The following is a 24,697-nucleotide window of genomic DNA, read 5'->3' on the forward strand; positions in this document are numbered from 1 at the left end:
TATGATGAAAGCATGCAATAAATGGCAGGAGCTGGAGTGTTAAATATGAGAGGTTAGGAGATGTATAGAGTGTTGTGTAAACAGGAAAGAGTGAAGCTGCATCATTATCAAAGTGTAGATGTGCTAAAAGTATTGTAGAATAATCTTTACTTACTACTTCCACAGGTTGGCTGGAGGATTGTCTCTGGTGCACATTAACACCAACATGTTAACATTCAATAATTGAGTAACTCATTTCACCAGTGGCTTTTCTGCCTTGTTAAAATACTGTGATTTTCCTTTGTCCTGTGAATGAAGATTAGCTGAAAGCCTGTTGTGTGTTAAAAATCATCTATCTGACTCTACCTGTGGTCTCCAACCTTTTTATAATGAGAGCCACTTGAAAAGTCTGCATGTCTTTTTTTTCTTATCTTGATTTGATCAAAGATGTGTTCTGACACTGCACATCCAGCTAGTCATAGATTTATATCACTCTAGTGTCAACATAATGGAAGAGTATAAGTCTGAGAAAACGAAAAGCAAGTGTGTTTTTCAGTGTGTATTATTGTAGTGTGTATGTGTGTACTATTGACAAGCCAACCACAGGGGGTGGAGAAGGTTAGGTTCATGTTTTACACTTGAGTGCATGTGTATTGAAGTGTTTTTGAAGTGTATAGTTTGGCGGCTCCACAGGTGCAGCGTCTTTAGAGGAGTCTGCCCACCATGCAAAAAGTCTCTCACGCTGGGTTCTGCATCCAGACTAACAAGCTTACCTGGCGCCCAGTCCTCATCACAGAGCCACAATCAGGGTGAGCTGATGGGGCTCAGTGATGATGCTCAGCAGTTAAAAACACATCTGTATGAAGACGTTGTCTTATATTTTAAAATTCTTCCAGGTCACTGCGTGGCCATGTCATTTAACCTGTGGGGTAAAGTAGTTTATCCACCAATCACACAATCTAAAGGCGCATCCAGCCAGACTCCTTTCATAAATCACCGGTTTAAGGAAACTCAGATGTAGGTTAACATTGTTTCCTGCTGCCACAACATGATTTAAAGCATTTTCCATGTTGGTCAGGTGCTGCTGCTTCTTTCAGCAGATGTATAATCTAACTATAAAGGAAGGAATCTGTGTGTGTGTGTGTTTCTGTCTGTATGTATGTCCTTCGTGTATCTCAACAACCATTTATCCGATCCACTTCACACTTGGCAGGTGTATTGTTGGGGACTCAGGGACATGCAGTGTTGAATTTGGGACAAATGGGGCATGTTTAATATTAATAAACTTTGAATAAACAAGCAGACAGCGAGCTGATCAGCTCTGTGTCTGAGTGCAGCAGGGGATGTTTGATATCAACACCATCACATCAGAGCAGGAACGTGCCCCTTCTTGGTTAATCTGCCCGAGAGAGAAAAACAAGCATACGCCGAGAAAAAAACAAAGGTGGAAGCAGTAAAACTATCCAATAGGAGCGCAGATATGTTTGATAGGCTGTAGAATCAGCCAATGAAAGGCTGCAAACTGCTTCTACAGTTGGACCTCAGTTTAGTCTCACTGGTGATGTTTTTGTCTGGAGTGAAACCATTTAATTAATGAATTCTTTACCATTTGAATTGGTTGGATTGTAGGCCAACATTGTGCCACCTTAAATCACGGCAGGGGAAACTCCTTCACCACGACAGCTCTATGTGGACACTTAACAACTGTGCAGACCAGTCACATTAACATTTTTCTCCAGTAAAAAAAAAGCTCAAAATTGAGTAGCATTTCAGCCAAATTCCAGCTGTGGGTGTGTGGAATTCAGTCAGCTCCACTCCACATGTGAAACACCCCGGCAGTAGGAAATAGAAGCTTTCCAGACGAGGAAATCCTCACATTATTTTTTCTAGTGTGTCTTGGCATGCTTGGTGATACTGAGCACCAGTGGCTATGAAGGAGGTCCAGGGCAATTTCCTTCAACTCTATTTTTTTTTTTTTTAATTCTGTCTGGTGAGCTCCTGCATGCTTATGAATATATTTTAGCCCAACTTTTAATGTTCACTCACATAATTATATTGTTGATTTTAACTCAGATAAAAACGCTATAAAAGATGCTTTTTTTTTATTAAAGTAAAAATAAAATTTTTAAATGTTTTTTTTTTTTTTAAAGTAGCCTTTGTTGATGTCACCAAGGGAAACTGTGACATTTATAGCACCAAACTGATTGATTTATTTAGGAAATCATTGACAGATTAGTGGATAATGATAAGTGTTGCAGGTAGAACTTTCTCTTTTGTACTAGACATTATAGCTGCACATGAAGAGAACTAAAACCTCTTAGAATGGAGTGATTGAATCATTGAGCTTATTATAAAATACAGCAGCAGCAGAGTGAGACAGAATCAGGCTGCTTTGTGTGTGTGTGTGGGGTGTGTGTGTGTGTGGGGGGGGGGTCACAGGTCCAATTACAGTCAGCAGACATCCTATCATACAGACAGACACGTTTAAAGTGCAGCGGGGAGACACTTTAAAATCAATTTCTCCTCTTTAAGTATTCCTGTTTGTAGATAGACAGAGCCCTGTGGAGGGAAAAAATGCAATGAATTATTGATGCAAACTTTGATCCGTCAGACAAATTTTGCCCCGTCTCTCTAACACCCCTCAGACTTTATATGAAGCAGATAGGGGAGAGCTGCACCCAGACATGATTATCATTCAAACAGCTCTGTTAGTAACCTTGATAAGACCAATGAAAAGAGAGAGAGCCAGAGGGAGAGCCCTATTTAAAATAGTTTGGTAATTAGTTCCCATCATGAGTCAGTCTTCTCAAAGTTAACTCAACTTTTCTTGTAGGGCTTGAATATATGGACTAAATCAATTATCAGCAAATAGCTTCAAATCAATATTTTGGCAGTATTAGGAATGATTATTGGTGCTTTCACACAAGATTTTTATAAATAATCATCAATGTGGATATGACTACGTGGTTAATAGAACAGCCTTATTCCATATCACAATATATTTAGTCCAATATCATAAGTGTTAATTTCACACTATGCACGCTCAGCGGTTGATGGGAGAAAAAAAAGCTGTAGTTGTAGATTAAATATTGAAGTGTGTGTTTCTTCCAGAGTGAAGTCTCCACATCACATCTTGTATAAGTTGTTTCCCTGATCACATCTGGCTCCAGACCAGATCTGATGTGACAGATCCTGCCTGTAGGTACACAGATTGGTGCTGAGCACAGAGACTGTCAGATGAATGTAAGAACACACACACATGAGATGGAGGATGAGAGAAAATCACTGTTCATATTCCCTCTCTATATGAGCCTGTTTTACTAATATTGTTGCTAAAATGTGTCATAGCAGTTACCTCATCAGAGAGTATTAGTTTCACTTTTCTTGCTAAAGTGTGAGTGTACGGTTGTCGTTTTAAGGTGTTTCTAATATTTTGTCCATGTCATCTATAGCACAACATCATTTCTAATATTGTTTAAAGTTGTCTCCATATTTTGTATTTTTTTTACAAACTGAGTGAATCCTGTTTGTAGCTCATGTATGATTGATGAGGTAACAGATACTTTATGCATTGTAATGACTTTAAGCAGCATGCTGCCTGGGCTTCATTGTGTGTTTATATATTGAATAGTGAAGAAAGCTGCAGGAAGAACACAGCGTTCCTTCTGCTTAACAGACTTCGGAGAAGAAGTAACATAAACACTTAGAAAATAAGTTGGATACACCCGTCCAACTTTTTCTCTACCAATATATCCTCTTTTGTTCTCCACCCTGTGTGGAGCACATTGGGATATTTAGATGTATGGTGACATGATGTCAGGATTTATGGTAGTGCTGAAATCTTAATTGGCAATCTAAACTGCTCAATAAGGTCTGTATCAGCATTGTAACTAATACATCCTTGGCTATATGTCTATAAATCTGTCAGTAACACATTAATGTTAAATATTACTGTTAAGTCAAGTGTCAATAAATATAGTCATTTATATACATTCATGGATCAGTGACAAATAAGGGTTGGTTGGCTAGACAAAATGTCAAATGGTGTAACCACAAAAGAATGATAAATATTCAATATTTTTGAATATGAATCTTTTAGTTTACATTTATTTTCCTGTATATAATCAGATTGTTATGAAAAAATACTGATTACACCAGTTGACACTGGGTTGCATCACATCATTGACCCTTAGAAGTGAATTTCACATTACTGAGAGGTATATTACTATTACGCTATACTTACTTTATTATACTATACAGCTACTATTTTTTTAGTTTAGTTTATTTCAGTCATTAAATTCAAATACACATGTATAAATAAAGTATATAATCATATGTCCTTGTTGCCCCTTAGAAATATTGATAAGCCAACGTGTACTTTAGGGACACTATGACATCACTGTGATGTAGGGGATGGGGGGGATTCTTTACAAAGGGTATCATGAGTCTTCAAATCCACAATTCCGTTTGACTTTTCATCTTTTTTTTCTTCTCATTTTCACTCGTACTTCACCCGTCCCAGTTTTCCTTGAGATACCATCATGGTTTGAAGCTCTTTATCTGTGAGCTGAAGACTGTAAAGAAGCATTATTCCAAAGAAACATCAGCTAAGAGCTTTTCCACAACATAAGAGCTGGACCTTTCACATGAGGTCAAGCACAATGTGTTGAAAATATTCATCTTATTACTCCTTTGACCTCCTTCATATTTATGAGTCAGTTTACAGTGAAGACAGACTGTTCTGACTGCATCTAAAGACTAATGTGCTTGTAACACAATCGAGCACTACGGTGATATTGATGGTTGAACACAATATTTCACTTTAACACAAATGTTACTACATAGTCAACTCAACCTTTTTAATCATCCATATGTTCATTAGATTAATGCTATCATAGTGAATATATCATGTTTAAGTTATAGCTTAGTATGAAAGCTGAGTCTAACAAAACTAAACACACTATTTTATAATACAGTGGCCTGTTCTTATCAGATGTGGAGTGAGCAAACTATTCCCTCTCTGTTACTAATTAATGATATTACGGTAAAGGCACTTTTCTACTTAGTCATTACCAAACTGTAATGTATTATGTTAATGAATGCTGAACCCACTCTCCCCGCTAATCTCCTCTCCAAATTAGCTACAAATGAAAACAGGAGCATTAATGCTGACTCATGGTAACCTCAGTCCCAATTCAGCGTTTGGTAAGCTTTCACTGTTCATCAGGTTATTAAGCTTCTGTTGACAATGTGTTTATATAACTCTGTGGGAAGGCTTAATGTTGCAACACTCAGTGGAGGATTTTCCAGTTGTGATGCTCTATCATCTGCAGCTCCAGCAGTGATTTTCAAGGTCAAAATCAAACACTATGATCTATTTTTGATATAGATTCAAAATCGTAACATGTTTTTTTAACTCTTTTTTTTTTTTGTTTTGGACACTTAACCAGAGTTGGTACCTTCATCCCAGGAATCTATGAACGCTATCCACCTTTTGTTGAACCACATGTATACATGGTTGGCTGGCTCCATCAAAAAATCCTGAGAATTACTGACAAATGTGTATTCAGTCATGTACAAAAAAAAATCAAAGCTCCAGCAACACTTGCAGTATAGGAGAACTTCATTATTAGACCAAATATGAATGCGTTGGTCTATTAATAAAGTTCTTCTATACTACAAGTGTTGCTGGAGCCTTTTCTTATAGGAGAAGTTGTGCCTGAAACCGCCACCCTGTTTCTACAACATTCAGTCATGTAGAAGACATCAAGAATACTTTTAGGAGATGGAAATGAAACAAAAAGATGACTTGGTATTGGAAAGTTTAGAAGCTTCACAATTTCATACAGATGCAGCTTTGAGAAAATAACATTCTCCAGATGTTGTGGAACCAACACCAACATATGAATATCAAGTCCTTCCTATCAGCAGTGTGCTGAATATAGAAGCTCCCGTCTCTTCTACTACAGCGCTTACTCTAAGCCTCATTCAGCGCACAAGGTGATTTGCATGAACTTCGGAGGTGCTTCCTCAGCCTCCACAATAACGTCTTTACCCCGACAGTGTCGGCACACTCTGGAGAAATCCCATGCCGGCCTCCAATGCAAACACATCCACAGTCAGGCAGATTACACTTAATGCATTTCATGCTCGCATCCTGAAATATTGACCTGTACTGTCTGCTGCTTGTACATTCCTTTTATTTGCTCTTGACACTCGTCTCAGCATTTTCTCGTCTATTGTTGCGAGAAGGGGAGAGAGGGTTGCGGGGGGAAAAGGGGGGTCAGAAGAGGAGGTGAAAAGAAAGAGGGCTGTGGCAGAAGGGGGGGGGGGATGTAATTAAGGAGGGAGCACTAAGCGAGGAAGAGAGGAGGAGGAGGAGGGGCGGATGGGAGGGAGGGATAAATGCGGTTCAGCCTCTAACCGGTGACGGGCGGCTTTGTAATGCATTGTGCGTCTGTTGCCTGGTTACTACACAGCCAAAAAAAATGGTGTTTTAGGGATGCATTTGGGTGGGAATAACAGGGAGGCAGCGCTGGATTGGTCAGAGTCTGAAACCTCCAGATGTCACCGCTGCTCATTTGCATTTACTCACATATTGATTCAAACGTTTGAGAAGTGTAATCTGTAATTAGAACAACTCTACTCATTATATTTACATTCTGCATGTAAGACAATAAAATATGCTTATTCTAACACAAGCGGCACAGTGGTGCTGTGGTTAGTACTATGTTAAACTTGAATTAAGAAATATTAAAGTATACATAAAATGCTGTTCATATAACTTGATTAAAAATTAATTGCAATTGGACAACATACATTCGCCAATAACGATATATCGATATACCAGCCAAAAATATCGGTTGACCAATACATCGGTCGGGCTCCAGTTAGTACTGTTACCCACTGTGTACCCCGCCTCCATCAATCATGTAGAAATACTGAAAAACCTTCAGCACTATTTCCCAGAGCCCAAGATGACATCTTTACATTTGCTTGCTTTCTCCAATCAGCAGCTAAAAACCCCAACATGTTGAGGTTAAACAGAAAGATTTAGCTCATCTACTATACTGTGAGCAGCATTTCAATCATCTACAAACTTAAAATACCGCTTTCACCTAAGCACATGAATCATTTAGAGCTCTCACACAGCCAGAGTTTAAACCAAACCACTGTGAAACATCCTGATTTTCTTTTTTTTTTTACAGAAAAGGAGTTAAATGAAATGTAGAGATTTTGACAGTAAAAATATGTGCATTAAGTTCTGTAAACTGGTGTGTTCAGAACCAGAGTACGATACGTGGTTGGCTGATGGATTTGTATCTGGATGTAGTGTTTGCTGTAAGCGTAGCAGAATGAATGCAGCTGCAGCATTCAGAGGTGAACAAGGTGAGGAGGGAGAGCCATTTATCTGAATTATTGGACATTTTCTGGATTAGACCTCATGAATGAACAACTGGCCTACTTTCCTACTCTTCCCACTCCCACTCTTCCTCACTTGTCTATTTCACAGGCTATTGCGCTTTAAGCATGAAAGGGAGAGCGTAAGCTGGCCAAAAAAAAAAAAAAAAGAGGCTCAGGCTGGATGGTTGTAAGCTTTAGCTCCAGTATACTGTGGACTGCAAATCAGATTCGACACGTTTCTCCAAAGCGGCGCTGAAGCACGCTCTGCTGCCACACCGGAAGCCGTTGAGCTGTGGTGAAACCCAAACTACAGGTCTGGGGTTGCCATATGACTCATAGCACAGACCAACAATCCACCAGGGCAAACAGAGATGAGGTGTTTCTGCCTATCTCAAACTGCTCCTCGGTGTTGGTTTACACTCAACCTCAATAAGGTTGTGTCTATATGTAATATACGACCTGAGCGCATTATTTAACAGAGGTGTTTCCTTTGGCGTGCTGAGAACAGTACGGTGGCTGGCAAGTCATTTGTCCTGTTGACGAGTATTGGCTATAACGTAGTTCTTCTGTTGGCCTGGAGCTGATAAACTGACCCCACTGGGCCTTGTTCAAATACAACATTAGTCTCTTTTAATTAGCTACAGTGGCATACAATGTCCTCCAGTGCATCACACCTGCTGTCACATAACAATCTGCAGTTAGATGTCTGTGTTGTGGTAACAGTGGAGATGAGTGAATGGAGAAGCTGTTCAGGCTTTCCTGCCACAACACATCCATGCTGTGAAACGGTTGCTGTGGTTACACTGATTTAGGACTGCACTTGTATAAAGTAGAAACAGGTTAAGCAGCAGCCAAAGAGATATTCTAACTTTTAGTGTTTAGTATGAGCCCTGCATCCTACACATCCCATAATGCTAATCAGCAGCTTCCTTCTTGTCACCAGATCTACTGTTGATGTGTTTTGTTCATTTCTCCTTATTTTTATTATTCATGTGTTTACAGAATCAGTCTGTGGTCTATAATATACATTTTCAACTTGTTTTACAGCAAGTTTGAGTGTTTTACCATAGCATACTAAATATACATGTTGTGTTAGATTGTGCTGGATGTGTTGACAGATACTTTCTGTGTTATCTCTTTTTATTCTCTGCTTTAAATGTTATAATATTTTTAACCATACCTCAGTCTTAGTATAATTATCATTACCAAAATCATCAGCCTCATTTCCGAAACCTATGTATCATTACTGCTACAGGTGTGCATTTAATGTAAATTGAATGAATGGAAAAGTAGTAGTTTGCTTTTAAATGTACATGTGCAGAACCTATACTTGAAGTTCTTTCAGGTTTGCCACAACATTTAGAAATGATGCCAGGTTTCAATCAAATATTAAAAAATATGAGGTTGTAGATTGTGTTATGGCAATGAGAGATAAATGTTCATTTAAAAAAGACTGACTTTTAGGTAACTGTGCATGACTGTTAATAATCCGTTTTTTAAAATGTGAAAGTGATGTTCAGTTGTCAGATGTTTTTAAATGAACAATCACAATTACCTCAGGCCTCATTATTTATTCCTAAAAAGGAAGTTCTCAGATAAAAGTCTGTTTAAAGTTTTCATGTTGTAAATCTTTGAAACCAAAATGTCATGAGAACGAGCCCTGTACCTGTGCTCAGGCTAAAATCCACACATGAGACATAAGAAGAGGAGATGAGACAGATGGAGAAGAGCTGAGCTGCTGAATCAAAGATCCAGAATAGGAACACTCACTGATGATGAGACGGCAGCTCAGATTCCATGTCTGCATAGATACCGCACTATTTACACACACACACACACACACACACACACACACACACACACGTACACAGAAAGAAGAGCGCTCTGCCTTCACACCTCACCGACCTGTTGAAACTCGTAGCCGCGTGCTGTGTGTAACTACAGCCGGCCTGCGCTCATCCGTCCAGTCACCTCCATCTCCCAGAGGAAGCGACACACTAACACCCACACCATATTAAAATAGGACAGAGCAGCCTTGGGAAACGGCGAGGAAGGCAATTGGCTCGCGTCGTGTGTATGTGTGTGTGTGTGTGTTTAGTCTGGCGGCGTGCCTGGCGTCATCCTAACCAGCATCTTAGATTCTGTCTGACCACACTTAGAGCCTGGCCTTGTGTCTGTCAGCTCTCTCATACTAACTCTATCATATCATGTTAGAGTGTCACTGGTTATGCATTGATATTAAAACATCAGTGTTCTGTACTGAACTAGCGAGGTCATTGTAGCACTGCTTTAAATGAAGCTGCTTCACCAACATTGAAGCTTTTTCTCACCTTTTCTTGTGGCATTGGTCCATTTCTGCTGCCTCCAAATTAAAACGGAGGTGAAAAGAGTATAGCTGTCACTTCTTCAACAAGCTCTAGTTTAAAAGGATGAAGAGAAAGCCTGTGGTTATGTTAGAAAAGAACCAGTTCACCACTGTTTCTTATGAAGTGCTTTCATTGTGTGGCTCTCCGTCGTTCCTTTGACAAGTGACGGGAATAGTAGGGAGAAAAAAGAGTGCTGACTTTCTTCCTTTTGCACAGGCGTTCAGTCACAGCATGAAGGTGTGAAAGCTGGACGGTGGGTTTCACAAACTTAAAGCAACCATTGGACACAGCCAGGGTTAGAAAGTTTACTTAGGAAAGGAACCCAAGTCCAGCTGTTTTTCATGGATACTGACATGATTTATAAGAGAGATCATTTCTTATAAAGCAACATTTATCTCTCATTTGAAAATGTATTCATTAGTTCATGTAGGTTTAGGAATATAAAATAAACATATTTGATTCAAAAGTCAAAAGTCTGTCATGAGCTAAATTGGTACTGTGACATTTAAGCCCATGTGTGCTCCAAATGAGCCCACATCATGATTTATTTACTAAATATAAAAAATATTGATTTCAAAGAATTAAAAACAGCAATATATGTATTCAGTAATCAGTCTTTGGATGATACTGGATTTTTGGAGCCGAATTCTAATATCAATATATTGGCCAATAATCTTATATATATATACATAAACAAACTTTTTTCCCCCAAATGTGGTTACTAAACACAGATATGTAATGGAGGCATGATCATTTACAGTTTAAGAATAAACTAGTTTTTTAAAAATAAAAATCAGTGCTCTAAAACAGTAAACTTCACTGGGAGTTTATATGTATATATTAAACTTGAATTGGGAAAACTGATTAAATATACATAATATACGGACGGCATAAACACCGATACCGATATATCTGTGATAGGCCAATATCAGCCCATAATATCAGTTGACTAACATTTATTTTCTAATGAAATAACTAGCTATTCCCAACACCGGACGTAGCTCCTTTAATTCCGATGTGGGAATTCAGAAGCTGACTCTTCCACAAGCAATTCCGACGAATCGTACGCATTCACATTTGCATTCATCTGAAGGTATTTAAGTAGCAGTGCTAACATGAGGTTTCCAGTCATGGTGAGTCACATTAACAGCAGAGGCAGGTGTAACAGTGGAATGGTTGAGGGCTTGTTGCTGCAGGTAGCAGCCAGAAAACAAACTGAAATGTATCCACGGAGCTTTGCTAAGCCAATCTGAACACTCAACACATATTGAAGCATTTATTCTTGTGTCGTTGATTATTCATCAGTAAAGCGTTTAGTTGCGAGATGAACTCTTTTAGTCTGTTGTGTTGCTGTGAGGACGTTTAAATGGTGTTAGTGTTTTCTTTTAGTGTCCTCTTTGGTGTTGTTCAGTGTCATCTGCACATGCTTCATTTGTGGACACAGTATAATTGGTCTTTCTCTCTCACACACACACACACACACACACACACACACACACACACACACACACACACACACACACACACACACACACACACACACACACACACACACACACACACACACACACACACACTCTCTCTCTTCCTCTGCTGAGAGTGTTGATAATAAAGGAGGCGGCTGCAGCCTCAGGGAAGCATGCTATTATATGGATTATTGTCAGGCTCTTTCATAAAGAATGCAGTTGTTTGTTTGAGGGGGTAGAGTCGGATCTCTGCAGGTGGCTGTTACTGTTTTTAATAAAAATCTTCCTCAGACTCTGCTGCTGGGGTCAGAGCGGCTGCACCTTTTACCAACTTTATGATGAAAGCCAAACAAAAGAAGTGAGGAAGGAGGAATAATTGCTGCGGAGATTGTTGCTCTTTCCTTTGATAACAGCAGTAATGGGTGTGTTTGTTTGCGTTCGTCTTCTTCCTGTCTGCTGCACACTCATGTTTCTGTTTTGACTGAGAAAGCAACAGGCAGCGTCTGGAGACCTGTCAGTCTGGTTAGCTCACGTGTGCTGTGACATCAGTCCACACAAGACCCCTACTGTCCCACTGAGACAGAGATGATCTGTGTCGCAATCACTGTGAAATTGTAAAATTATGATTAGTTTCATGATGCTGTATGTAACGCAGCATGAGAAAACCGCTATATAATGATATATGTGGCTCTGGAGGAGCTTTGTCAAGTCTGAGAAAATATCACACATGATGTCATAGTGATGACTCAGAGGGTCTGTCTATGGGCCAATGAGGGTTTTTTTGTGTCCCTGTGGTTTAGTTTAAATATAAAAGGGTTAAAATGTGAAAATAAACGTATGAATAACTTGCACACATTCTTTTTTTTGTGGACCCAGCATCAAATTTCTGCTTTTAATCCATTTTGAGAGAATATATTAGAGGATTTTGCTAAAAATGTCTAAGTGGTGTAACCATAAAAACTTTGTACCAAATAATTCAACTTGCTTAAAAACAGTAAATTCTCAATAAAACACCATATCAACTAGTTTGGCATGATCTTACATTATAACTTTTATACTAAATAAAGGTAATGGAATACAATTGTTCTAAATATTACATTTACTCTGGGGAATCATGTTTTAAATGAAGTCATTATTAGTATAAGTCCACTTAAATACACTGTAGGTGGATCAAATATTTACTATTTATCATTCTTTTGTGGTTACACCATTTAACATTTTCAGGAGCATTCAGTCTTACTTTTGGTAAAAAAAAGGTGCAAATGTCATTTCAGATGACATAAAACCAACAGAAATACTAAATGTACATTTTAACAAACCTGAATTGCTCATCTTACCATTAGTCTCTGACCCATACATGTGCTTGGAGACTATTCATTTATAGCAGAAAGTCTGCCACTGAAAAGCTGAGTCAGCTGTTCTAATCCAGTACACTTTTTGTTAAATTCAGCAGATATATCCACACAGTCCGCCAGCTGTCTGTGTCCAGTGTCCACACACACACACACACACACACACACACACAACTGTCCCATTAAACGTCCCATGTAAACACAATGGCTTAGAGTGACACACTAACACTAGCTTTAGTAGTATGTATTTTCAGGAGCAGAAGTCAATGTGAGATGAATTGCTGGTAATAGGTCAGCTCTATAAAATTAACAATAAATATACAAAATTAATACATTAATACAAAAAAAACAATAATTTGTCTGATAGGAGTTTTCTTTAATAAAAATCTTAAAATGACATCTCATCCTTCCCCTCATTAAAAATGCACAATCTATGAATATGCCAGTTGTTTTAGTATTTTAAAAATGAATAGTGAAGTCCACTCAGTGTGTGTGCAGAGGACAAGAAAAACACATTATTGGGTGGTGGCAGGCTTGCTTCTGCTCCTGCTTGGAGCAAGAATTGAACAAAGGTGTATAGAGTGTATGATGTTTATATAGGTAGCACAGGTGAGAGTGGAGACAGAGACAGTAAGGCCATGTTCAGACAGCACAGCCTCTTTCATTTCTGTCAGACCACAGCGGAGACACAGTGGGGGTCCTCGTGCAGACTGAGGGCCCGAGGGCTTACACACACACACACACACACACACACACACACACACACACACACACACACACACACACACACACACACACACAGTCATCAAGAGAGGTGCAACCCATTAAAAGACACAATGTAATTATAAAAAAATCTATTCCAACATTTTAAAGTCCGCCAGCATCACTCATGCAGCTCACAAGTGTTTCCTGGGTGTCACTGCTGCTCTGTGCCACGTTTCACCAGCAGGACACACAGACACACACAGACATACACAGACACACACAGACACACACAGACACACACACACACACACACACACACACACACACACACACACACAGAAAGAGAGAGAATAACATGTGGAACTTTTCAGCCTTTCAGTTGTTTTTGTTGTCTAGACAGCTGTGACATACCTCACAGTACAGTGTGTGTGTGTGCGTGTGCGTGTGTGCGTGCGTTTGTGTTGGACAGACAGGACTTATCTGTTCTGAAGGTGAGTCAGAGGAGACCAGTGTCAGCTGGCTTTTATATAGCTGTCTGCTGTCTTCCACAGCTTGATCTGTCTCCTTTTGCTTCCTCCTGAGACGCCACCAAAAACATGCAGTACGCACACGCACACACACACACACACACACACAAACGCACACACACAAATACTGACACACAAACACACTTCTTCTGGCAATTCCATGAATTCCTGGATCTTGCAGCCTGCTGTTACATCAAAACTTGGATAAAGCTGTAACTTTCTCAGACTGCTGGTGCATTTCTAACAGACACTTTCACCAGCAATCATTTAATTATTGATGGAGTTGCACCGCAGGGCAGATACTCGAAGGTGTACCTTTCATACTGTTAATACCATCTGCCAGCGTGTGTGGATGTCAGACACTCCCAGCGCCTTTACGCCACGGACTGCTGCGCCCGCCCTCTTAATTATTCAGAGGTCTGGTCTCAGAAGGTGCGTTGTGTTTCTTTAACCTGGCCAGCCGTGCACGATGCGTCTCTGAGCTGCGTAGAGCTCTCTCTGTCTGTCCCGTGCCCGGGGGCAAGGACACTGTAGAGACACACAGAGACAGACAGACAGAGAGAGAGAGAGAGAGAGAGAGAGAGAGAGAGAGAGAGACCTGGTTTATTCATAGCGCTCCATAATACTACTGCTAATGATTTGAAGCCTCAGGGATTGCTAAGCAGACCTGACTTACATTAAGCACATTCTTCACTCTGATGGTGTCTGGCCTGCTGCTTCCAAGTGTTTAAATGTGTTTAAAGATGCCCTGACCTGTGGCTTTTAGACAGCAGTGATAACAGTAAGGGATGCTTAAGAAGACTGAGGTCATCTGAGTTTAAACCTTAGACTGTTCGTACTGAGTAAATGAATATTCGGCTCTGTCTTGTTGTGTTTTTCCACTTACCAGAATCTCGGCCCTCTTCTGGAGTGAGCCACGCGCTGTCCAGCTGTATTGCATCTGTGTGTGTGTTTGTGTGTGTGTGTGTGTGTGTGTGTGTGTGTGTGTGAAACAGACAGAGTTTAAGCAACAGAGCAGGAAAAATGAGTCGTGTAACATATGACACGAGTGATGTAACGTCTCACATGCCATCAACGAGACTTCTTCTCCTTCTCCGAAAGTGGACATCAGTTCAGTTATTTGTATTTAGAGATGCTCAGATAGAGTAGCCGCTTTTGGTACACGAGGTTTGGGGGTTTTTTTTTCACATGATGGTTAAAAGATAAAAAAAATGGAACTTGGTCGGTGACGGTGCAGAAGAAAGAGCCATTGTTTTGCAATGCACGTCACATAAAAAAGAATCTCATAATTATACCTGTATTAGGAGCTTCTAGTGTGTGGACTTTCTTCTGCCTTTACAGATGTAGTTCCTTGGTCCAGCACTTGTTTTTTATTCCAGATGTGAGTGTCTACCACACAACTTTTTCATTTGCAAATAGTACAGTAAATCAGAGGGCTGTGCTGCTGTGGATCAATGAGGAAGCTTTACTATAAAGTATGTAGGAATGTAAAGCATGTTAGTTTGAGTATCATCTGAAACTCAGATGAACAGCTGTATAGTTGCTATGTGCGACTTTGGTTTAATTTCAGGCCTAAAAACTAACCAGCAGATTTAAACTTAAAATCTAGATTTTTTGTTCAAGCCAAACTGTTAAATATTCTTCTTGTTCTTCTGACAAAAAGGACAAAAGTGCAAGTGGGAATAACCGTTTTAAATCCCTTCAGTTGGATAATGTCTGAATCTACTCTGACACTTCCACTGAAAGAAGTAAAGTCTCATCTTCTAACTCTTTATCCCTCTCTTTTCCTCTCCTCAGCCCTCCAGTGTTACTGTGAGCGCTGCACTGCCAACTCCAGCTGCACCACGGATGGCGTCTGTTTCGTCGCCATCCGCAAGTCGGGCACCCGGCTGACCACCGAGCAGCGCCAGTGCGTACACGAAAACGAACTGATCCCGCGAGACCGACCCTTCATCTGTGCCCCGTCCGTCAAACAGGACACTGGCATTTACCCCATGTGCTGCACCACAGACTACTGCAACAAAGAGCCCGATGTCACAGTCTTGCCCGGTAAAAACACACACACACACACACACACACACACACACACACACACACACACACACAACACACACACACACACACACACACACACACACACACACACACACACACACACACACACACACACTTGTTTTCATATGAGGTTCTTACAATGTGTGTATTTTGCTAGAAGGCTTGGATTGTGCACCAGCTTAATTATCAGGTGGCATGAGGAGATAGCAGCTAATGTATCTGATACAAGATCTATTATCTGATACAGAATCAATACAGATGAGTTAGTAATGATATGATACACTGGCATATTGATCTGTGCTTTGTTGACTGCAACATGATTTCTTTTGTAGCGTTCCCCACCATTAGTAACAGGTATGAGGTTCAAATGAGGACAAATCAGTGCCTCATGAGGAACTAATGGCATAGTCCATGGATGTATTATAAGGGCTGGTTACCAGACCCAAAATGGCGCCCACTCAATCCTATAGGAATTGCTCGGCTGGAGCATACGCAAAAATAATTTCTAGCTTCCAGGTTTAGTTATGCATGTTCGTGGTGTCCTGTCAACAGTTTTACAGTATTGGGGGATTTTTTGCTGCAATACCGTGAGTGACCACTGTGACAAATCAGCTGATGGCTGAGCAGTGGCGCCCAATCAGCTCTTATAATACATCCATGGTGTGGTTTAGGTGTGAGAAGTTAGCCCTTAATAGATGGTGATAGACACACAGTTAGTCCAATCACCTGCCAAGTATTTCTTTGTAAGCGTCTGCTCTTTTCTGAACAGTTTCCAAGGATGACTTCTCTTCACACATCAGGTTATGGTTTTATAGCACTTTATTCAATTCTAATCCATCTTTGAGTCCACTTACTATATGCAAATCCTTTCAGATTCTCTATGAGAGGTCATTAGGTAACACAACAGTTCAGTTAATCTTCACAAAGTGTAACTACACTGGTGTTCATGCACATTACACATACAGAGTGATGTGTCATCATTAACAATCTAAGTGTGAATACAGACACCAGCTGCAGAGAGCACATTAACCACAGAACAGACTAGCTTTTTTATTTTAGCCGTTATGGAATTAACATGAATTAGTTCCAGCTGTCTGATTAGACTGTCAGTTTAACCAGAGACATGCTGCTGCTGCTTATGCTTTCTGTTGCTCTTTGCTATCAAAACCAATGAGGAAGAGGATTTTACCAACTTGGAACCACATTCCAAAATGGAACCGGAACACATCCTTAATAAGTGGTAATACAATTTCTCTCAGAAATTGTGGAGGATCTGATATGTTTTGCGTATCAACACTAATCCTCTGTGTACTTAAAGCAGCTGTCAGCCTGAAGTCACAGCAGTTAGAATGGATTTCAATGTTGATCCTGAGTCATGACACAAAAACATGTAAAAAAAAAACAATAAATATGCCACATCATCAGAGCATGTGTGTTATTCTATAGACCAATGATAGTACTTTTGGATAGATGTCTAAACTCCTTTCAGTGTAAAGCAGTCTACTAGAATGAACTCCAAAATCCTTAGATAACACCTTTCTGACACCCCTAACATAGGTCATCAGTTTGTACATTTAGTTTAGCTGTAAATCAGACACATGAAACTAGTGACCCCTGTCCTGAAGCTCAGTTAAACTACCTCTATTTATACGACGGTGAGTTCACCGGCTAAGTGCTTGATAGAGATGGAGCAAACAGCAATAAGTGCTTCAGAGAAACACTTATATAATAGAAGTTTAGGTTTATATTTTCCAGTGTGGTGATGCACTCAGCAGCAGTGGTAATTATAAAAATGCTCTGCTGTTTGTTTGTTAGTAAAGTATGCAGGGTTACCAGAGTGCACACAGACTCTCCTGCCTGCTTCATCCAGCCTCAGGTAGCTCATTTATTTACCATTTAAAAAAATAAAAATAAAATGCCTGTTTTGTTTTTCTATCAGCCAGTGAAAACATGTTTAACTGTTAACCTCCACAGTTAAAAAGCATTTCATATTAAAGAGGAGAGGTGCCAGGAGAATGACAGGTGTTTTTTTTAACTACTCTCTTCTTAGCTGGTTTAACAGAGAAAGTTCTATGTTATTACAATAAGACTACACTCCCACAAGACCTATATCAGTTTATTTTTTTACTGAGATTTGAACAAAGATCTCTGTGTACCAAAAGGTCAGTCTGCAAAAAACCCGAGGGCTTAAATTAGATGTGTTGCTATAACTATTGGACGATGCAGCAACACCTAATTGAAAGTAAAAGGTGAGCGGTGTGTTCTGAGTTCAGTCAAGACTCGGGAGGCCAAACAGAAATCAGACGAGAGGTCTTGTTGTTCTTGTTTATTTTTTCAACTGTCCGTGTCACTGTCAGTTCATATAGAGATGCACTGTAAGTCAGTGGGTGTGTGTTGTGGGTGTGTGTTGCTTCAAGTACCAATGAAGCATTGAAATACCATCCAGGAAGTCCAGTTTTAGTAACACATCCGCATGTTTCAGTGCCAAAACACTTCACATCACTTGATAATACTCACAGACAGGAAATCAAAGGTTATCACCACAACAACTATTTTATCTTTCCGCTATTGTGGAAATGTAGTGTAACAAAAAAAAAAAGGGTTTATCCATGTGATCTGCCCACGCAGCCGTTTGTCAGATGATGTATTGCAGTAAAAGTTGAACCTATTCCACTATTTGGCTGGACAGCTGTGGGTGCTCTGTATTGCCAGACTGGCCTCATTCACATAAATGACTTTTAGATAGCAACCTGTTATGCAGCATCATTCTTCTCCATAATAAATATGGCAGTGTCATATTGGCACTTTTTTCCATAACTTAAGTTGAAGTTGTTCTCTTATTTTGCACAGACAGTGTTTACATTTGGAAAGCCATGTTGCATTTATGTATGTATCCAGTGGGTCCTCACAATAAAATTAGGCATAATGTGTTAATTCAACAATAGGAGATATGTTATGTTGTTACCAGATAGTTTTGGTGTAAAAAGCCTGCATATATCGGTATCGGGTGATATCGGTATCGGAAATTAAGAGTTGGGGAATATCGGATATCGGATATCGGCAGAAAAGTCAATATCGAGCATCCCTAAATATAATATAATATATTTTTTTGCCAAGTCTGACGTGTGTGTGATGTTAGTGCTCAGGCCCTAATAATCACATTCAGATTACTAATTTTGGCAGTGTTAAGGAGAGAGAGGGAGCGGCAGTAGAGAGAACAGAGCCAGTGAATGGGAGAAAAAAAAAGCAGAACTAAATAACCATGTAACAGCCAGCAGTTCATTCAATAAGACATCAACTCTGGAGTCTGAAGTCAGTTATCAGAATCACTCAGAAGTAAATACTAAGAACAGGATGACTGTATGTTTTGCTAGGAAAAACGCAGCAGTTCTTAGTTTAGATCCTGAGATGAGTTCCCCTGGTTCCTGCTCAAGGAGAGTTTTCTGAGGTATCAGACCCAAAATGGGTCAGGGTGGTATGCAGGAGGTTGGAGATGGCCTCGTATCTGCACATGGTCAAATCAACACTGATGAATGACCAGATTAAAATCAACTGAGACATGGACATATAGTTAAGTTAGTTTCAGTGAATGAATCAGTCGTGAAGTATGAGATGCACACTTTGCTGTTGCCATGGTTAGGTCAGACTATTCTAAATATCATCTCTCCCACTTGTAGATGCCATATAGTTTGACAAACATCACTGTTGCATTCACTGTCACTGGTTTCTAAGTAGCTGTGTCTGTCCTCAGTGTGGATCTGTGGATGCTGAGCTTTTGTTTTTGATAATAGTGAGATAATGATAGGGACTATGTGGAGAAAATGACAGTGATGTAGGCGTATGTACTGTCTGCCTCTGCTGATACTGCCAAACTCCTTGCACTTTCATTACATCATCGTCTCATTTCTGAGTACAAGTACAAGTTTTAGTTACTTGTACTTTACTTTGAGTATATCTATTTTATTCTATACATTTATTTCCCAGCTATAATTAGTTGTGAAAGCTTAATGATGCCGATACTAATATTAGGGACTAAAATATATCAGTATATCGGCCGATAATTATATACACAGAATATGTAAATAAACACACATGTATGGGCACAGTTGCATGTTATTAAATAGATGACACATTTCTATATTCTGTCACAAAATGCATTTACAGTTATCTGTAATTAAGCCACAGTGATAAACAGTCATTAATATGTAAAATTAGCTTTAATTTCCATCACGTGATTTCATTATTTTTCCAGCTCCAGCTGTTCTCCAGTGGTGTCATTGCTGTGTCTTAAGCCCTGGAGGACTTATATTGCATCTGCATCACAGCTCTATCCACACCGGCCCTGTCAGCTTTAATCAGAGCCCTTTACAGAATATTATGTAATGAAGACCTTTGTTTGAATGCCACTGCCATTACTTTAACACATACTGTAGATGAAGTTAACATTGTTGGAGGCAACACTAGCCTGCCTTCATCCACCATGACCCCTGATGTGTATTAAAATGCAGAAGGGGAATGCTGACACCAAAATCCGATTATTCTTTATCGTACCCTTTCCAAGCTGTGATATAAATGCTGACATCACCAGTTCTTCCTCAGGCCATATGGAGATGGGTTAAGGCTGTTGAGGTGAAGTAATTCTCCCTGTGGTGATTCAGGGTGGCTAAACAGTCTGTACAATATTCAAGGTTAGGTACTGACTAGTGCAGTGCCTGTTTAAACTGTGCCTGTTTAGAACAGGCTGCTTATTATTTTGTCAAGGACCACATATGTATGTATCAACTGACAAACTAATCAATTAAAATGATAAGGAATTAATTAAATGGTTTCAATCCAGACAAAAACTTCACCAGTGAGACTAAACTGAGTTTGAACCATAGAAGCAGTTTACAGCCTTCTATTATCTGATCCCGCTGCCAATCAAATGTGTCTGCACTCCTATTGGCTAGTCTTACTGCTTTCACCTTTGTTTCTTCTCCTGTGTACCTCTTGGGCAGATTAACAGAGGGAAGCGCGTGCCTTTGTCCTGCTCAGCAAGTCAGAGCCCTCAAGCCCCACCCCGCTGTGATGTGATAGTGTCTATATCAAACATCTTGAGACATCCTGTTCTAAGTCTTGAACGTACACGCCAAGTTTTTTTCACAGAACACAGTTTGACAGTAGAGCTTAAGTATCTTAAACTTATTGAAGTCATCATCACTATGGATCACTTTAAACCATGTTGTGGCAGGAATGAAGCGGTTTATAGAATCCCCTTAAAACCTTTGATTTATGAATGGAGTCTTGTTTGATGCACCTTTTAGATTGGGTGATGGGTGGATAAACTACTTTACCTCTCAGGTTAAGTGACAGCCTGCTCAGCCATGCAGTGACCCAGGAGAGTTTAAACATTAAACTGAGGCAATGTCTTCATACCGAGCATCAACACCGACCCTCATCAGCTCATCCCACGGTTGTGGCAGTTCCTTACCATCCACTGCAGTTGGCTTGTCTATAGCTTGATATTGCAATATGGCAGGCATTGTGTTGGCTCCAGGCATGATGACCCTGTCCAGGCATGCATCACACACACAATCATACACACGAGGACAGCTGTGCCTATGGATGGGACACGTTTTCCAGCTGTCTTTTATCTATTTTCACTTCAGTAGATGAATAAAGACATTGTAGTTGTAGTTTTTGGCCAAGTGGCACTCAGTGTGTTTGTGTGTGTGGTTGGGGTGTGTTAGCTACAGGCCAAATCTCCCATCAGGCTGGCAGATGGAACATGCCCCCGCATCACTTGGCCTGTTAGCTTCCTGGGTTGTGGCTAGCACTTAAGGCCTGTCACTTGCCAGCCATCAGTATGCTCCAAGTGAACCTTTCCAGCAGTTCACAGCCTCACTTGATCTCCCACATGTTAATAACTTTTTTTTTTTGCTTACATGTTGGAAACACAGCTCATATATTAACCTCTGATGTGTGTGTGTGTGTGCGCCTTCTTCCTGTCCAGCAGTCTCTACAGTCCAGCCCCCTCCTCTGGGCCCCGTGGCCCTCGCAGCGGTGATTGCCGGCCCAGTGTGCGTGCTCTGCCTGCTGCTGGTCCTGGCGTTCTACGTTTGCCACAGTCAGAGGGGTCTAGCCGGAGGGGCCGCCCACCATCACCACCACCACCGGGTGCCCAACGAAGAAGACCCATCCATGGACCACCCCTTCATCACTGTCGGAACAACGCTGAAAGACCTCATCTACGACATGACCACATCTGGTTCTGGATCAGGTACGATGCTGCACCCCGTACTAATGACAGTCAAATAAGGTCCAGCTCACACCAGCAAGTCTAAAACTATATGATGAGGGTTACATTTCTGTCCTGTTTAACACAGGCAGGAGCAGAAGATGAGGGAACATATTTACAAGTAAAAGAAATAGAGCCCGACAGATATATCAGTCCACTGATTATTATTATTAGCCGTATTGACCTATCACAGATATATTGGTATTGGCATATATGTTGTCACAGGCAGCATTCTATGTATATATTTGATTCTTTTTCTTAATTCAAGTTGGATAAATATGTAAATGTTTTAGTTTTTTATTCATAGTTATTGATTATTATTAAATTCCCAGTGAAGTTTACTGTGTTTACTGATGTCACTTAATACAATAAGGTTTATTCCTAAACTGTAAAATACGTTTCCATTATATATCTATGTCACAAGTGATATCCACATTTGATAGGTCCCAAAAATCCAGTAGCCTATCATTCAGGCCCTAATAGGAAATGTTTGTTCATTCTCAGACTCCAGCTTACTCTGAGCTACTAGCTCATACAGCACATGTTCTGCTGGTAACTAAACCAGTCTATTTGAGTTGTGACATAAAACATATTTTTATATGTTTCCATAATGAATCAGGATTCTATTTTAAATGTACCTTACCATGGTTCATTCATGAGCTGTCCTGTTCACCTGTATTTGTTAAAGGTCAAACTATAACTGTACTGCTCAGTGCAGCAGCAGCAGCAGGCATCATAGGACTGTGGTAATGCGGTTATCCTCAAGGAAAGAGTGTGAAGTGTGGAGCTTAGCATCAATTTAACAATCATTGTATTAATGTGCTTTTCAACTGTGGTTGCAAATTGCTTGTTGGTCACACTGCTGACAGTGTTGGTGCTCAGGTCAACCCACAGTCTCATTAAGGTCTAATTATCCCAAAGCTCCTCTCACATTCCATCTCTGTTTCTCACAATGATTTTCTGCATGTCTGGGTTCCGGTTGATGTTTTCCATCTGTCCATTTTATATTAAGTTTAGACAGTTGGACCCATACAGCCTCTACCTGTTGTACACAGCAGTATTAGTATTTGTATATTTAAATGTACATGATGATCAGTGTGTTGGTGTTTGTGTGGAGACGGCAGCAGTGAGATCCCTGAAGCTGCAAACATCTGACAGTAGAACAGTTTGTGCAGCTATCCTTGTTAGGACATTCCATTGACTTCCATTCATTGTTGACAGCCTATTCCAGGGATGTCTAAACTATTCCATAAAGGTTCATGTAGCAGCAGGTTTTCATTCTAACCAAGCAGGAGCACACCAGGCTCCACTCACTCAGACAGTTGATTGGTCGAGTCGTGTGCTCTTGATGCTGGAACAAAAACCTGCAGGTACATGGAACTTTATTGTATAGTTTGGACATGACTGGACTAACCATAACCATAACCATGATCATAACCATAACCTAACCTCAATTCACACCTTACCCATAACCTTAACCAGGGCCACAGAAATGACATTTTGCCTCCTAAGAACTGAGCTTTGGTCCCCATAAGTTCTGTGTTTATACCAGAAAAGGTCCCGATGAGGTAATAAAAACGTGCACATACAAACAAAGATGCAGAGAAAGAGAGAGTGAAAAATTCTGCACTGGCAGAAGCTGTTCTTTATGCTAGCCATAAATTAGCACCTCTCTGTGTAGACTGACACCTCCAGCACGCTGCCAAGGAAGCACTTGGAATCAGTCTTCTTAGCTATTTACAACATATTGCACAATATTCAATTGTGTGTGTGTGTGTGTGTGACTGATCCAATGCATCAGTTTTTGTTTATATGTGCTGGCATAACTGTGTGGGCTGGTTTTAATTCTCTCATTTAGAGTGTGTGTGTGTGTACGTTATTGTGTGTGAGAGGTGCCTATTTAAATGGGAGGAGGATTTTCATTCCACTTCCATTTTGTGTTTCTGCATCAGTAGCTTACCAAACCCGAGGAGCTGAGAAAAGCTTACAGTCTAACTTTCTTACTGTTACTACATTTCGAGTCATCGATTTGAAATGTTTCTGGCCAGACGAGTTTGCAAGAGGAGCAAACTCAATTTAATTAAATCCACTTCACGAAATCTATTGAAAAGCAGACTTGACTCTAATATGTCTATAACTGTGCTTGTGCACTAAGAGACCAGTTCTATCACAGTATCCTTCTACTGGAGTTATCAAGTAAACTCCACTAAACTATTTAATATCAGCTGTTGACTGGTGGTTACCCTGGAAAGAGACATAGTGGTACACCTTCATCATGACAACAGCATTCTCAATAAGTGATTGAGAATGAGCATGAAATGTGGGCCACTGTTGAAAAATCTATATAACTGTTGAGTGTTAAATCATGTGTAGGGCTGGGCATCACAAGGAGAGTAATGTAATTAAATCCACGCAAAGGATGGAGCGGTAACATTAGGGCGTGGCAGGAGGGGGGCACGGACCAACTATTTATTCTTTGTATTAGGCTGTGTTATATCAGGATAGGTATGCCCAGCCCTACTAAATGAAAATTGAGTTATTACAACATGCACATTAACGTAGATGA

General features: G+C 40.2%; 1 protein-coding gene across 1 annotated transcript in view; it reads left to right on the plus strand.

The window, feature by feature from the left end:
• tgfbr1b (transforming growth factor, beta receptor 1 b) overlaps nt 1-24,697 on the plus strand; it is a 71,089-nt gene that overhangs the window by 22,075 nt on the left and 24,317 nt on the right. Inside the window, exons 2-3 of the mRNA XM_062441896.1 lie at nt 15,597-15,848; nt 21,847-22,113. Of these exons, the coding sequence (XP_062297880.1) occupies nt 15,597-15,848; nt 21,847-22,113 (519 nt within the window). The remainder of the gene's footprint in view (nt 1-15,596; nt 15,849-21,846; nt 22,114-24,697) is intronic.

Source organism: Scomber scombrus, chromosome 20 (assembly GCF_963691925.1).
Source record: "Scomber scombrus chromosome 20, fScoSco1.1, whole genome shotgun sequence".
NCBI classification, from domain to species: domain Eukaryota; kingdom Metazoa; phylum Chordata; class Actinopteri; order Scombriformes; family Scombridae; genus Scomber; species Scomber scombrus.